General features: G+C 47.8%; 1 protein-coding gene across 1 annotated transcript in view; it reads right to left on the reverse strand.

The window, feature by feature from the left end:
- The window catches only part of LOC143702902 (adhesion G-protein coupled receptor G1-like), a 30,605-nt gene extending 15,404 nt beyond the window's left edge, over positions 1 to 15,201 (reverse strand). Inside the window, exons 1-9 of the mRNA XM_077196833.1 lie at positions 14,726 to 15,201; positions 12,027 to 12,539; positions 11,793 to 11,955; positions 11,588 to 11,725; positions 11,071 to 11,184; positions 4,949 to 4,985; positions 4,742 to 4,842; positions 1,869 to 1,996; positions 1,467 to 1,732 (exon numbers count right to left, since the gene is read on the reverse strand). Of these exons, the coding sequence (XP_077052948.1) occupies positions 1,467 to 1,732; positions 1,869 to 1,996; positions 4,742 to 4,842; positions 4,949 to 4,985; positions 11,071 to 11,184; positions 11,588 to 11,725; positions 11,793 to 11,955; positions 12,027 to 12,539; positions 14,726 to 15,201 (1,936 nt within the window). The remainder of the gene's footprint in view (positions 1 to 1,466; positions 1,733 to 1,868; positions 1,997 to 4,741; positions 4,843 to 4,948; positions 4,986 to 11,070; positions 11,185 to 11,587; positions 11,726 to 11,792; positions 11,956 to 12,026; positions 12,540 to 14,725) is intronic.

Genomic DNA, 15,201 nt, shown 5'->3' on the forward strand with positions numbered 1-15,201 from the left:
GTCAAGAGCCCAACTAAAGCAAACACTGATCTCCATTATGGTAACATCAAATGAAACAAAACAACATCTAAACCCCTGTTAATTCTCAATAGGAATTGCTGTAGACATGAAAAAAATAAAGTCAATCTGGTTAGTAATAAGTGAAGCTGGTAATGCAATTTTTTAGAGTTGTTTAATCCTCCTCTGCTGAGATCTTGAGAGATTTAATGTCTTCTGTGGCTGAAGTCAATTGTAGTTCTTGTGTTTTGCTTTTTTCTTGTTGTTCCTCTGTCCTTCAGTGATTCTGCTTGTTAACATCAGGTGTTCATCACTAATGCTCAATCATCAGTTGATTAATCACTGAATTATATCATTAACTTCAACGCTGCTTCAGTGTTACTCCAACACTCTGTAGTGTGGGCACACAAGTGTTCATTTAAAACTAGATTTTGCAGTGGTGTTAAATGGGTTAAATGTGTCAAATAAAAAAAACAAGCGAAATTTAACGGTAATCAACTGTAAATTAATTTACGGTATAAAACAACCCAGCTGCCAGTAGATTACCGTAAAATCAAGGAAAAACAGTAATATTCTGTAAAACTTAGCCAGATTTACTAAACAAAAGAAGTTAATTTCACTTAAATATTAGTAAAGGTTCATAGAAAAAAGTTATGCGAAGTCAATAACTGATAAGGAGAGTAAATAGTCAAATGAAGAATTTTATGTGTTTTATAGGAGAGATCTGTTAGTGTTTAATGGTGTGTTTTGTGGGTCACCATTGTGCTGGAGAGTAGAGCCTGTGCTTCAGTCAAAGATGAGCAGAGAAATACTGATGTTATGCTGCCTGTTGCTTTATTTTACGGCAGTAACTGTGTAGTAGCTGATACAGTGACAATCTCCTTGTCACGTACTTTAGCACATACGTGTATGCTAATGTTTGCTAAATGCGAACTGCAAAGATTTTAGTTAAAGTCATGTTTTTAATGAATTCACTATTACATATTAGGTGTTTGCAGTTTTAGAGATATTCATTTCCAGTGGATTCTAATGAAGTAAGTTTACAGTACTATCAGTATAATTACTAGTTCTCAAACTATTTGAAGCAATTGGTTTCCCAAATTATATGAGTGACCTTCCATGGTGTTTTACAGTAACATAGAGGGTGGTTGCCAGCAAAGTACTGTTATTTTACAGAGGGCTGTAAAATAACAGTAATTTGCTGGCAACCACAGCTGCCAGTAGATTACTGTTATTTTACAACGCAATTTTTTTAAATTTAGGGAACTACAAATTATTAATACAAAATAAAATAAAATACTAAAATAACACTGATGGAGATTTAGTTGAGTGCTCAGATACTCTTTAAAGGAACGGCTCAAGAAAAGGACAAAAACCCCATGAAAGTATCATGAGAGAAGTTCATATGTCTTGTGCACAATATATTTATAAGTAAACACTATAACAGCTGTTTTGTTCATAATACTCACTCCAGCCGAACACGGTGATCTTCCTCATGTAGTTTGTGATGGTGACGTTCTGTCTGATGAGCCATAAGTACATATGAAGAGCTTGAATGAAGAACCATGTGAATGTAGTCAGCATGGAGTAATGCATGAGCAGCGCTATGAAGACACACGCAGCCTTGACTTCTGTGTTGGCGACACTCTCGTTTGACAAAAAGGATAAATTCAGGATAAACAAAGCCACAAACATGTTTATCAAGATCTTCGTGGCTTGATTTGATTTGGCCTTCCTGTTCAAAAATAAAAACAAAGTGTATTTGTAACATGTATTTATGTATTTAGCAGAAGCTTTAATCCAAAAGAGGAACAAAAGCAGCTGGTCAAAAAACTTAAAGTAACTATATGTTATATTTTAAGATACTCTACCGTAACAGGAAATGCATGAACAGAGCGACGGTCTGAAAAAACATGGAGATGCCGCAGCCGATAGAAGTGATGAAGCTCAATGATTCCACATACGGTGCTGTGATGTTTGTATTTACGTCTGGAGGAGACTGAAAGAACAGAGAAAACAATGGAAACAACCCTTTTAAAACCTCTTTTTTTAAAACAACATTGTTAAAATACGTAATAGAAACAATTATCTTATGTACATTATGTATTATAACAAATGCCTGCTGAACGGCACAGAGAACAAACACTACAATTAAAAACTAAATGTGTCTGCTCAATTCAGCGCGAGCCGAACGAGAGTCACAGATCAGCAGCAGGAGTTAGATTTCATTTATCTGGAGAGTGAGGAGCTGATTGAAAAGACAATGTTGGTGTTTCAAAGAGAAATATAAAAACGCCTATTTAAGCAAGATTGTTATTTTTCACTGTTGTTGTTTTATCATTAAGGGTAATAATGAACCCACCATTCAAGCAATTGTTGCTACCAAATTGGCTCTAATTTGAAAGCAAAAGAAAAATCACTTACTCTGCACCATTATGAATGCTCATGCGCATTTTACTTTAGGGATTTAAAAGAACTTCCTGGTTACGTATGCAACCCACCATTCCCTGAAGGAGGGAACGGAGGACGTAGTCGAGGAGCCGAGAGTAACCCGGGGTCAGCGGTGGTCCAGCGGTAGTGGCAAGGGGACTACGTCCTCCGTTCCCTCCTTCAGGAAACGGTGGGTTGCATACGCAACTAAGACGTTCCCTTTCAGTCGATAACGTCGGACGTAGTCAACGTCGACTGAATGGGGATAACCCGTTCCCTTTCAGTTGATAACGTCGGAAGTAGTCGACGTCGACTGAATGGGGATACCCTTTGAAAACGCCACTAAAGCTGCCACCTTCCAGTGCCTAGACAAAAGCCTCCTGATGCCCCCGCAATTTTAAGGTGGGGAAGGACAGGGCTTAGGCCAGGGAAGTCACTGCTGTTCCTACAGGACCACTGGGAAAGCGTTCCAGCACATTGGAAGGAAGGGATGCTGTGGAAGCCACATCCTACCTGAGTGGAGGTAAGTGGAGAATACACATATGAACTGGGCGGATGACCGGGCAGTACGACATATGGAATGTCACTTGGGTGGCTCCAGCCCAAGACGGGAGGAGACTCACCGGACAGAGACGGCAGAGAGCCTCTGCCGAGGGAAGACACAAGCTCAACCGTAGGGAGCCGTATCGTGGAAGAATACACACATGGGGTCGCTGTAGGGACCGCAACATATGGACCCAGTCTAACACAGGTTCCACTCTGCTTACAAGTGGTAGGCCTAACTCCAGACGTTCCGCACGTCCGACGTCGGAGGGGTGTGGAGGAACTCAACAGGGTTCAGATTTAAGGGAACTCAACTGGAGTAGGAAGTCGCATGTATCCAGTCCATAGGAAGGGAATGGCGCAGAGAGCCGACACTTGAACCGGGCTCACGGTAAAACTGGCTTCATGAGAAGGGAGCCCACGGGAAGTAGCGGTTCACCTAGGTGACGTCCAGCCCCCTACTCTAGAATCTGTTTAGCAAAGCATATCGTCAACGCCCAGGCGGAGCACTTTACACTCATCATAGAGAGGCTCAACACCTAAGTGGACATGTTGCATCTCAGAATTTTTTACCGAAATGAAAGTAAGCACTAAGTGGCCAACTTTGCTTGGAAACAGCCTTCCCTCTCTGCTGAATTCCTAACAGGTAAGAGCTGGTCTGTCGTCTACGGCTTGCGTTCTGTACACGTCTATTCGCTATAAGCGAACGGCCAGAGAAGGCCAGGGCTGGATCTGCCTCCTCTTGGGCAGCGCTTGCAGGCTCACCACCTGCTCCTATTACGGGAGAGGTAGGAACCTTAGGCACAATCCAAGCCGGGGTCTCAGCGTGTGAGAGTTAGCCGGCCTGAACTCCAGGCACAATACGTTGACCGAAAGCGAGCAAGTCCCTACCCTCTAGTAGAGACCATGCGAGCAGGAGAACTGATATAACAGAGTTTTTAACTCACTGCCTGCAGGCGCTCAGGGCCGGTCTCTGCAGTGCACTCTCAGAGACACCAAATGATCGCCTCCGAAGCGAAAGGCAACTAGTGCTTGCATCCACTTCCGTATTTATACCCGCGCCGCGGGGGCAGAGTGTGTGATGCGAATCACGCACGCCAATTACATTGGCTCATGCAATAGTACTCGAAGATGATAGGCTCTCTGATCCCCATTCAGTTGATGTCGACTACGTCCGACGTTATCGATTGAAAGGGAACAGGGCTTTTAGTGTGTGGGGGGTGCACCCCCCCCCCAAACGCCAGTGCGTTAACAGATGTACGTTATAGGCAACCCAAACTCAGCATATGCAGAAATAGATTTTGAGACTCATGTAAATGTTAACAATTCATGTGTAGTGAAATTTACTGTGACCAGAGCCGCTCTAAGACGCATGTAACCAACACGCATGTAAAAAAAAAAAATATTCAAATATATATTAAACTCACAGGGCACATATTTATTTTATTAAATCACAGCCTTTGTGAATTCACAATACTTTTAGCCTTAGAAAACAGTCTAATAATGTGGTTCATGGATTCTCATCTGTGGAATGCGCCACTTACGGTATTTTGCTGTTTACTCAACATAGGTAAATTTCAATCAAGGATTTTTTTTTTAAATCAAGTACTCTAATTTAATGGAGTAATAGCGACAGCCCTAATCAGATCTTTACATTTTAAATGCCTATATCTGTTAAGTTTCTTTAGTCATATTTTACAAGTTCTGTAGCTAATAGACTCGTATATCGATTTCATTGGGTCTTTAAATGAAACTCTAAGAAGTTTCTCACCATCAGCACTGCAAAGAACGTCAGATGTGAACACGAGCACTTTATGGTGTTATTATCGATTTTTACTGTCTTGCAGCCGGACGTCGTCCATGCTAGATTTCCTTCGAAGAAAAGAGAGCAGAGAGCAATTAATATAATTAAATTATTATATGAAGTAAATAGAGTTTGCTGATGGGAACTGATCAATACAGCCATGGGTGAATTTACCTTTGCCATCCCAAGAACTGCAGTATGCATTGCCGACCTGTAAGAACATTTATATTTTGCTTTCACAGTGTCTGATTATTATAACAAAATAAGTTTCACAAAATAACGTCTCGGTTACATATGGTAACCCTCGTTCCCTGAGGGAGGGAACGGAGATGTAGGTCATGACTGACCAATAGGAATCTCGCTAGAGAGGCCAATCTACTTCGAGTGAAACTAAAACAAGCCAATACACATTGGCGTGCAATCATTTGCAACAGCTGTGCAGCCTCGTAGCGCGGGTATTTAACAAGCAGCTGGTGCGATTGCACACTAGTTTTTTGCTGAGGAGCCAAGCCTGAAAAAGCTGGCCGCCCCGGCGGGCGGCAGCAGATGTGGCGACGGGACCTACGTCTCCGTTCCCTCCCTCAGGGAACGAGGGTTACCATATGTAACCGAGACGTTCCCTATCGGTCACTCACTACAACGTAGGTCATGACTGACCAATAGGAATCCCTACCAAAGCGCCACAGCTGCTGCACCCCATCCAGCGCCCCCATGCAAGCCTCTACACCTTCTTGCCTGGAAGGACGATAGGCGGAGGCTTACACAGAGTGAGTCTGACACTGTTGTTCCGTGATAACCCATACAGTGAGATATTGGATAACACTGGGAAAGCGTGCCCTTTCTGTTTAGGAAGGAACGCTGCGGAAGCCACTTCTTCAAAGAGTTATGTGGAAATGCATATGGACTAGCCCGAAGGCTGTACTGCATATGAAATAATGGGTGACTTAGCCCAAGGGAAAGACACAGGCTTCCGATAGGAGCAGCCGTGGAATATACACATATGGGATCCCCGTAGGGTCACACATATGGAACCCAGCCCAGATCCGGTTCTCAAGGATTCAGCGGATAAGGGCCTGGCGCCGGACGCTCCGCCAAGTCCGGGCCGAGGGTTATGGAGGACTCGACAGGTTTTACTCTGGAGCAATAAGGGTGCACAGTAGGGTGCATTAAGCCGACAGAGCCAGACCTCTCAGTGCTTCTACCCGTCTAGGGTGAGAACACGGAAGGAGACCGGCTCTACACGTAGGCTATAGTATCTAGCGAACGTGTTAGGTGTCGCCCAGCCCGCAGCTCTACAGATATCTGTTAAAGAGGAGCCAGGTGCCAGTGCCCAGGAGGATGCAACGCCTCTCGTGGAGTGTGCATACAACCTGAGCGGCCAGGGCACGCCTTGTGCTTGGTAAGCCAAGGCGATGGCATCCACTATCCAGTGGGCCATCCTCTGCTTGGAGACAGCCTTTCCCTTCTGCTGGCCTCCGTAACAGACAAAGAGCTGGTCTGAGGTCCTGACGCTTTGAGTTCTGTCCACATACATACGCAGAGCGCGAACGGGACAGAGCAAAGCCAGGGCTGGGTCTGCCTCCTCCAAAGGCAGCGCTTGCAGGTTCACTACCTGGTCTTTGAAGGGAGTGGTAGGAACCTTGGGCACATAGCCAGGCCGGGGTCTTAGTACCACGTGGCTGTCACCCGGCCCGAACTCTACGCACGATTCGTCGACCGAAAATGCGTGCAGGTCTCCTACCCTCTTGACAGAGGCCAGTGCAACCAGCAGCAAAGTCTTCATGGAAAGAAGCTTTAAGTCTAGTGACTGCAGAGGCTCAAAGGGAACATCCTGAAGTGCTCGAAGCACCAGGGAAAGATCCCAAGAGGGTATGGAGGGGGGTCGAGGAGGATTTAATCATCTTGCCCCCCTCAGAAACCTGACGACCAGGTCGTGCTTTCCAAATGCTTTGCCATCTATGTGGTCGTGATAAGCTGAAATAGCGGCCGCATGTACTTTGAGGGTGGAGGGAGACAGTCTATGCTCCAACCCCTGCTGCAAGAAGGAAAGCACAGACCCTATCGGACATCTTCGGGGGTCTTCTCGGCGAGAAGAACACCACTCGATGAACAGGTTCCACTTCAGGGCGTAAACACGTCTCGTGGACGGCGCCCGTGCTGAAGTGATGGTGTTATGTACCTCAGGGGGTAAGTCACCTAAAACCTCCACGTCCCGTCCAGGGACCAGACATGGAGTTTCCAGAGGTCTGGACGCGGGTGCCATAGGGTGCCCCGTCTCTGAGTCAGAAGGTCCTTCCTCAGAGGAATGGGCCAGGGAGGGACTGTCACAAGGAGCATGAGTTCTGGGAACCAAGTCCGGGTGGGCCAATAGGGAGCCACCAGAAGGACCTGCTCCTCGTCCTCCCTGACTTTGCACAGTGTCTGCGCAAGTAGGCTCACTGGGGGAAACGCATATTTGCGAAGGCCCCGGGGCCAGCTGTGTGCCAGTGCGTCCGTGCCGAGTGTTCCCTCGGTCAGGGAGTAAAACAGCTGGCAGTGGGAGGTCTCTGAGGAAGCAAACAGGTCTACCTGAGCCTCCCCGAACTCTCTCCAGATCAGCTGAACCGCCTGGGGGTGGAGTCGCCATTCTCCCGGGAGCACAGCTCGTGATAGCTCGTCGGCCACACGGTTGAGCAAGCCGGGGACATACATGGCTCGAAGCGACCTCAGATGCTTCTGACTCCAGAGGACGAGATGGCGGGCGAGTTGCGACATGCGACGGGAGCGTAGACCACCTTGACGGTTGATGTACGCAACGGTCGCAGTGTTGTCCGTACGGACCAGCACGTCCCTGTCCTGTAGCCGTCTTTTCAAGCGGGTCAGGGCGAGATGTACTGCTAGCAACTCGAGGCAGTTGATCTTCCAATGCAGTTGAGGGTCAGTCCACACCCCTGACACTGAATGCCCGTTGTACGTGGCACCCCAGCCGGTCGCAGAGGCATCTGTGAATACCACAGCATGCCTGGACACCTGTTCCAAGGGGACTCCTGCCCGCAGGAACGAGGGGTCTGACCACGGGCTGAAGGTCTGGCGGCACTCCGGTGTGATTGCCACCCGGTGAGTGCCATGATGCCACGCCCATCTCGGGACTCGGCCGTGAAGCCAGTGCTGAAGCGGTCTCATATGTAGCAGGCTGAGCGGGGTTACCGCTGATGCTGCTGCCATATGCCCCAGGAGCCTCTGAAAGAGTTTCAGTGGGACCGCTGTCCTGCCCTTGAACGTGTTCAAGCAGTTCAGCACCGACTGAGCACGCTGCTCTGTGAGGCGCGCTGTCTGGGCGACCGAATCAAACTCCATACCGAGAAATGAGATCCTCTGCACAGGGGAGAGTTTGCTCTTTTCCCAGTTGACCTGAAGACCCAACTGGCTGAGGTGCCTGAGCGCTAGGTCCCTGTGTTCGCATAGCTGATCTCGAGAGTGTGCTAGTATGAGCCAGTCATCGAGATAGTTGAGGATGCGAACGCCCTGTTCTCTCATGGGAACAAGGGCCCCCTCCGTGACTTTCGTGAAGACACGGGGGGACAGGGACAGCCCGAAGGGTAGGACTTTGTACTGATATGCTCGACCCTCGAACGCAAAGCGCAGAAATGGCCCTGTGTTGAGGAAGAATCGAGACATGAAAGTACGCGTCCTTCAGGTCGATCGCTGCAAACCAATCTTGGGGACGGATGCATTTGAAAATGAGTCTCTGCGTGAGCATTCTGAACGGTAGCTTGTGGAGGCTCCGATTCAAAACTCGCAGATCCAAGATCGGTCGTAACCCACCACCTTTCTTGGGTACAATGAAGTAGGGACTGTAGTGCCCTGACCTCATATCGGCTGGAGGGACCGGCTCTATCGCATCCTTCGCCAGTAGGACTGCGATCTCCGCACACAAGACATGGGCATCGGCTGCTCTCACTGTAGTGGAGAGGATGGCCCGAAACTTGGGGGGACGCCGGGCGAACTGAATCGCATAGCCGAGCCTGATGGTTCGAATGAGCCAGCGAGACGGCCTGGGGAGGGCTAACCAGGCTCGCAGAGACCGTACAAGTGGGACCAAAGGAACCGTAGGCGTACCCGGAGTGGGGCAGCGAGGTGGAACACAGGGACGCGGCTCGGGAGGCTCTCTCTGGGAGGCGGCCCGTAGCGGGGTCTGAGTGTGCTGTGCAGCACTTACCTGGTTCCAGGGGGCAGGAGGTGCGGGAGGCAGCTCGGTGGCATTCTCGGACCGTACGCAGCTGCCGGCTGGCGATAGAAGAGGCGGATGAGAGTGGTAAGGATTCCGACCCCCCACTGCTCTCCGGGCCCTCTTCAGACCCAGAGATGATAGAAACTGCTCTTTTATTGAAAATTTGGGTACCGCTGGTTTTAAGGCCAGCGGCGGAACACAAACAAAACGAAACAAAGGATTTTCCACCCGGCCCTCTTCCGGGGGAGGGAGCGATGCAGTCATCGTCTCCTGGAGAGCAGTCCCTTCCACCTCTGGGTCGCCCGTCCTAGGGCCGCTTACCTTTGGCTTTGCCGCCCCTCTTGGCAGGGGCCTGGATGGGCGGGGCGCCCTGCCTGCGACTGGCTCCACCGTGCCGCTTGGATGGAGGCTGCTGCTGCGGCGCGGGAGCAGGGGCAGACGCAGGCGGACGCCCACGGCGACGAGCAGACCGAGGAGCCGCGGGCGGTGGGGTGGAGGCAGCAGCTGACCGCCGCGGCAGGATGTGTTTAATGGCCTCAGTCTGCTTCTGTACAGCCGAGAACTGCTGGGCGAAGTTCTCGACCGCGTCGCCGAAGAGGCCGGTCTGGGACACGGGGGAGTTAAGGAACCTGATCTTGTCGGTCTCCCGCATGTCATCCAGACACAGCCAGAGGTGGCGTTCCTGGACCACTAGTGTGGACATCGCACGACCCACTGACCGCGCAGTGACCTTCGTCGCACGAAGCGCATGGTCAGTTGCGGTACGAAGTTCTTGGAGAGCTTGTGGATCATGACCACCCTCGTGCAGGTCCTTCAGTACATTGGCCTGATGAACCTGCAACAACGCCATAGCGTTGCCAAGGCACTGGGGTGGGTTGCTGAGAACCAGCGCGCGCCACCCCTAGATACCAATCGTCCAACCTCGAGGGCTCGGGACACGGTGGAGGGTTCCACACGAGCCTGATCCTGTTGGCGGCCCGGGAAAGCATGGCCATCATCTCCGGGTCCGACTCGGGCACCGCTGACACACCTGAAGGAGGCAGCGGCTCCGAGCCGTCGTCCGCGGAGAGGTCTGACCCACCCTCCGATGCAGCGATCGACATCTGGTCGTCGCAGGGAGCGCCGAACGAAACGACTGGTACACATCTCGAGGATGGTCCAGAACGTTCCGTTGGCAGCTCAACTGGTTGCGGAGCATGAGAGGAGTGAGGGTTCCTAGGGGGTTGGTTCCCCGAAGGAAGCGCGCTCACTGTAATCCTCAGGTCAACCGTGTCACTGCCCGTAGCAACCCGCGAAGGGGGGTTGGAACGAGATGCAGGCACGGGGACTCCGCCCCTTTGCAGGAACGCGAGTCTCGACCTCAGCTCCGAGATGGTCATCTTCCCACAATGGGTACATGACTCATCCACGAACGCTGCCTGTGCGTGTTCGAGGCCCAGACACACAAGGCAGCGATCGTGACCATCCCGCGACCCCAGGTAACGACCGCATCCAGAAACACACAGATAGAATGTCATCTTGAAAAAGACGCAAACTATCTGTGTAAGCTCTTTTAGAGACTGCTCTCCTTGGTGCTGAAGCACGCAGGGGAACGGTCACGGCGAACACAGACAGGAATGTGCACCTGTCTGTGCGCGATTCTCTCTCGCTGGTCTTACCAGCCGTGAAAACGGCCGTTGAGCGCTTTAACCGTGCACCTTACATGCCGTGAAAACAGCTTTTTTGTTTGCTCAGTTTTAAAACAACAAACAAAGAAGAGAGAGAGAGAAGAGAAAAAGACCGCTCGCGCTGCTGTGCCGTCACGCCCGCACCAAAGTGGAGAGATCCAGAAGAGGCTTGCTTTCAAATTCACTCTGTTCAGCATACGAAGTGCTTGGCTCCGAAGCAAAAAGCTAGTGTGCAATCGCACCAGCTGCTTGTTAAATACCCGCGCTGCGAGGCTGCACAGCCGTTGCAAATGATTGCACGCCAATGTGTATTGGCTTGTTTTAGTTTCACTCGAAGTAGATTGGCCTCTCTAGCGAGATTCCTATTGGTCAGTCATGACCTACGTTGTAGTGACTGACCGATAGGGAACCTTCATTACCAGATCTTTTTGTGTAAAGAACATTTCTGTATTGTTGGTAAGGTTGGAGATATTGGCCTTCATCGTTATTCCATAAACCTCATTGTTCAAAACACTGTAATTTTTAGTTTCATCCTAAATAAGAAATAGAGCAAATCAAATATATGTGTGAATACAATAGATCAAGAAACATTTGTTAAAAGAATAGTTTTAACACAAACATGTCTCTTATGCTGTTATATTTTCACTGGAACACAAAAATAGAATTTTTTACTCTTTTCAAACAACAATTCATAGTCACACAAAAGATTAAAAAAAACACCACAGAAGCATCATAAGAGGTAATAGTAATGACAAAATGTACTAATGTGTACATGTACTAATATCCAGCTCTTCTGAGGTCAAGATATTTGTGTCATAATATAAAAGAGATTAGTGTAAATGTATTCGGTGAACTTGGGTGTATATTTTTGGGTGAACTGTCCCATAAACATTCCTTCAAATTTTAAAACATGGATTTTTATTTTATTTTGAGTACCTTTCCCATGTTTTTGAACCGTAGAACTCCAAGTAACGCACATCCATGGTTTTTCAGTCGTGATTTATTAAATGCCTCGCTGGGAATCTTTAAAGACCAGGGAATGTCTGTCTTCAGATCACTTTGACAATCAGTAACCTATGAAAAAAGTATTATAATAATAAATAAGGAATCATACCATGTTTTATTGTTTCTCAAGTCTTACGTTTATCCTGTTCGCATCTGAAGAGTAACATGTTTCTCTGTTTTCTGTGTTCTCGTCTTGTATGTGAAGAAGACCAATAACATCCCCCATGACAATCCGTGCGCTGCTTATATTGTTGTGTTCCATCTCTTCCATCTTAGACTCCAGATTGTTCAAGGCCTCTCTGCAAAAATTAAATATCACCCTGTATTCTGTTATTTTAATTTGAAAAATCACCGGTAACCACACACTTACGATGCTTTTGAGGGATTAATAAATCCATCCTTGTCTTTTAGATCATCTGTAGTTGGATTGTAAGTTATCTTGGGTGTTGTGATACTGGTAGTTGAATTGTAAGTTGTCTCAGATGATGTGAAACTAGTAGTTGGATTGTAACATGTTTCAGGTGGTGTGAAACTAAAAATCCAACAACCAGTTGTCTCAGATGATGTGAAACTGGTAGTTGGATTGTTAGTCGTCTCAGATGATGTGAAACTGGTAGATGGATTGTTAGTCGTCTCAGATGATGTGAAACTGGTAGTTGGATTGTTAGTTGTCTCAGATGATGTGAAACTGGTAGTTGGATTGTTAGTTGTCTCAGGTGGTGTGAAATTAATAATCCAACAACCTGTTCTCTTAGATGGTGTGAAAATGGTAGTTGGATTGTTAGTTGTCTCAGATGATGTGAAACTGGTAGTTGGATTGTTAGTTGTCTCAGATGATGTGAAACTAGTAGTTGGATTGTTAGTTGTCTCAGATGATGTGAAACTGGTAGTTGGATTGTTAGTTGTCTCAGGTGATGTGAAACTAGTAGTTGGATTGTTAGTTGTCTCAGATGGTGTGAAACTGGTAGTTGGATTGTTAGTTGTCTCAGATGATGTGAAACTAGTAGTTGGATTGTTAGTTGTCACAGATGATGTGAAACTGGTAGTTGGATTGTTAGTTGTCTCAGATGATGTGACATTAGTAGTTGGATTGTTACATGTTTCAGGTCGTGTGAAACTAACAATCCAACAACCAGTTGTCTTAGATGGTGTGAAAATGATAGTTGGATTGTTAGTTGTCTCAGATGATGTGAAACTGGTAGTTGGATTGTTAGTTGTCTCAGATGATGTGAAACTGGTAGATGGATTGTTAGTTGTCTCAGATGATGTGAAACTAGTAGTTGGATTGTTAGTTGTCTTAGATGTTGTGAAACTAGTAGTTGGATCGTTAGTTGTCTCAGATGATGTGAAACAGGTAGTTGGATTGTTAGTTGTCTCAGATGATGTGAAACTCGTTGCTGAATGTTTAGTGGTATTGTATGATAATGGTGTGAAAGTAGTTGATCTTTCATCAACACAGATTTCACACATCCATTCACTTCCATTAAAATGCAGAACGTATTTACTTCCTCCTTTTCCATCGATGCAAAGAAATATTTAAGAGATTGATTTTAATTATATATCTGTGCATTTGGATCTCAAAGATAAAAGTGATGCAATATATTGTTGTTTATTTATAAACCTATACATGTATTGTAATTTCATCATGCATATACATCACAGTTGACATAGGCCTATTAACTATTGACAATGAATAATGAGTCCTATAATAAAGATGACAACTGAGAAGAATACGAAGTTCCCTTTCAAAGGAACTCATGCTGCGTTGAAACGCTGTTGGAACGCTCCTGCATGATTGCGCTGTGAAGCATGTATGAAATCAGTCCAATGGCGTGACGGAACATCATAGGCGGTTGACGTCATCGACCAGGAAACTATAAAGCTCACCTGACCCAAACAACGTCAGCATCTGTGTCTTCAGCAAGCGCCCTGTGTGTGAATTTGTGTCCCTGGTGTTTTTTGTCTGTCTTTAGAAGCTGCCAGGCAGATGATTTCACCTATTTAAAAAATACGTCTCGGGTTGCGACTGTGACCCTTGTTCCCTGAGAAAGGGAACGAGAACTGCGTTGATATAACACTTTGTGGAACCGCCCCTTAGAGTAACGCGTCTGAAGTATGAACTAGTCCAATCCTATTGGTGTTGCGTGATGATGTAGAGTGTGACAGCACAACCGCAAGCTACAAAGCGACGGTGTCACACAACAGCATTAGCTTCGCGATGAAGCAAGTAGCTCCCAGGCACGAGAAGGCGTGGTGGAGTGACACAGTTCTCGTTCCCTTTCTCAGGGAACAAGGTTTACAGTCGTAACCCGAGATGTTCCCTTTCGAGGGAACTCAAACTGTGTCGATATGACACTTTGGGGAACGAGTACCCACTATGCCACAACGACACCTGCCTATCCCAGTGTCAAACTGTCTCAGGCACAACTAGGACAAGAGCACTTGTGCACCAGGTGTCGATGGGATGTCCAGACTTTAAAATCTTGTGAATGTGTGCGGAGTGGCCCAGCCAGCCGCATCACATATCTCATGAATTGGTACCCCTAAAAGGAGGGCTCTAGTGGACGCCATGCCTCTGGTAGAGTGAGCCCTCACAGCCAAAGGTGAAGGCTCACTGTGCACCTGATAGGCCAGGGAAATAGCCAGAACAATCCAGTTACCGATGGCCTGCTTGGATGCAGGAAGCCCCTTCCTGGGCGACCCGAAACACACCAGCAACTGGTCCGCCTTCCTCCACTGAAAAGATCTCTGAACATATATGTCAAGTGCTCTAACAGGGCAGAGGAGATGAAGACTACCCTTCTCCAACGTCACATGAGGTGGGGGATGAAATGCCTGTAGAACCGTCAACCTCGCCAAATTAGACGGCACCTTTGGGACGTAGCCCGGTCTCGGGTGCAAGATGGACTTAACTCTCCCAAGAGCAAACTCCAGGCACTGAGGAGATATGGAGAGTGCCTGGAGATCTCCTACTCTCTTAAGAGAAGTAATGGCAAGGGGAAAAACCACCTTAAGCAACAGGTTCTTAGCCTCAGCCAACTTCAGTGGTTCGAAGGGGTCTCAACCAACCCTTCGAGAACCACTGCCAGGTCCCATGTGGGAACTCTGATCCGAGTTGCAGGTCTCATCCACCAAGCCCCACGGAGGAAACGTACGACCAGCTGATGTCTTCCCAGAGACCCATCGCTCAGAGGAGTGTGGAAAGCTGCAATGGCAGCCACATACACCTTGAGTATGGATGGGGTAAGACCAGCAGAGAAACGTTCTTGGAGGAGCTCCAGCACTGAAGCCATCGAGCAGTTAACTAGGTCCACCTCACGCTGTCTAAACCAAACGGTGAAAACATTCCATTTTAGGCAGTACAATTTCCTCGTGGAGGGAGCTCTAGAGCTGAGTATGGTCTCTACTTCTCCAGCCAACAGGCCAGCCTCTAGGTACTGTGCCCCCTCAGGGGCCAGACCCAAAGCTTCCACAGCTCTGTACGAGGGTGGAATATTGAGCCCTCTGCATGTGTCAGCAGGTCCCTCCTGATGTAAATCTCCCAT

This window comes from Siphateles boraxobius, unplaced genomic scaffold (genome assembly GCF_051911475.1).
Source record: "Siphateles boraxobius isolate OS27281-9 unplaced genomic scaffold, OSU_SipBor_1 36, whole genome shotgun sequence".
Lineage (NCBI taxonomy): Eukaryota > Metazoa > Chordata > Actinopteri > Cypriniformes > Leuciscidae > Siphateles > Siphateles boraxobius.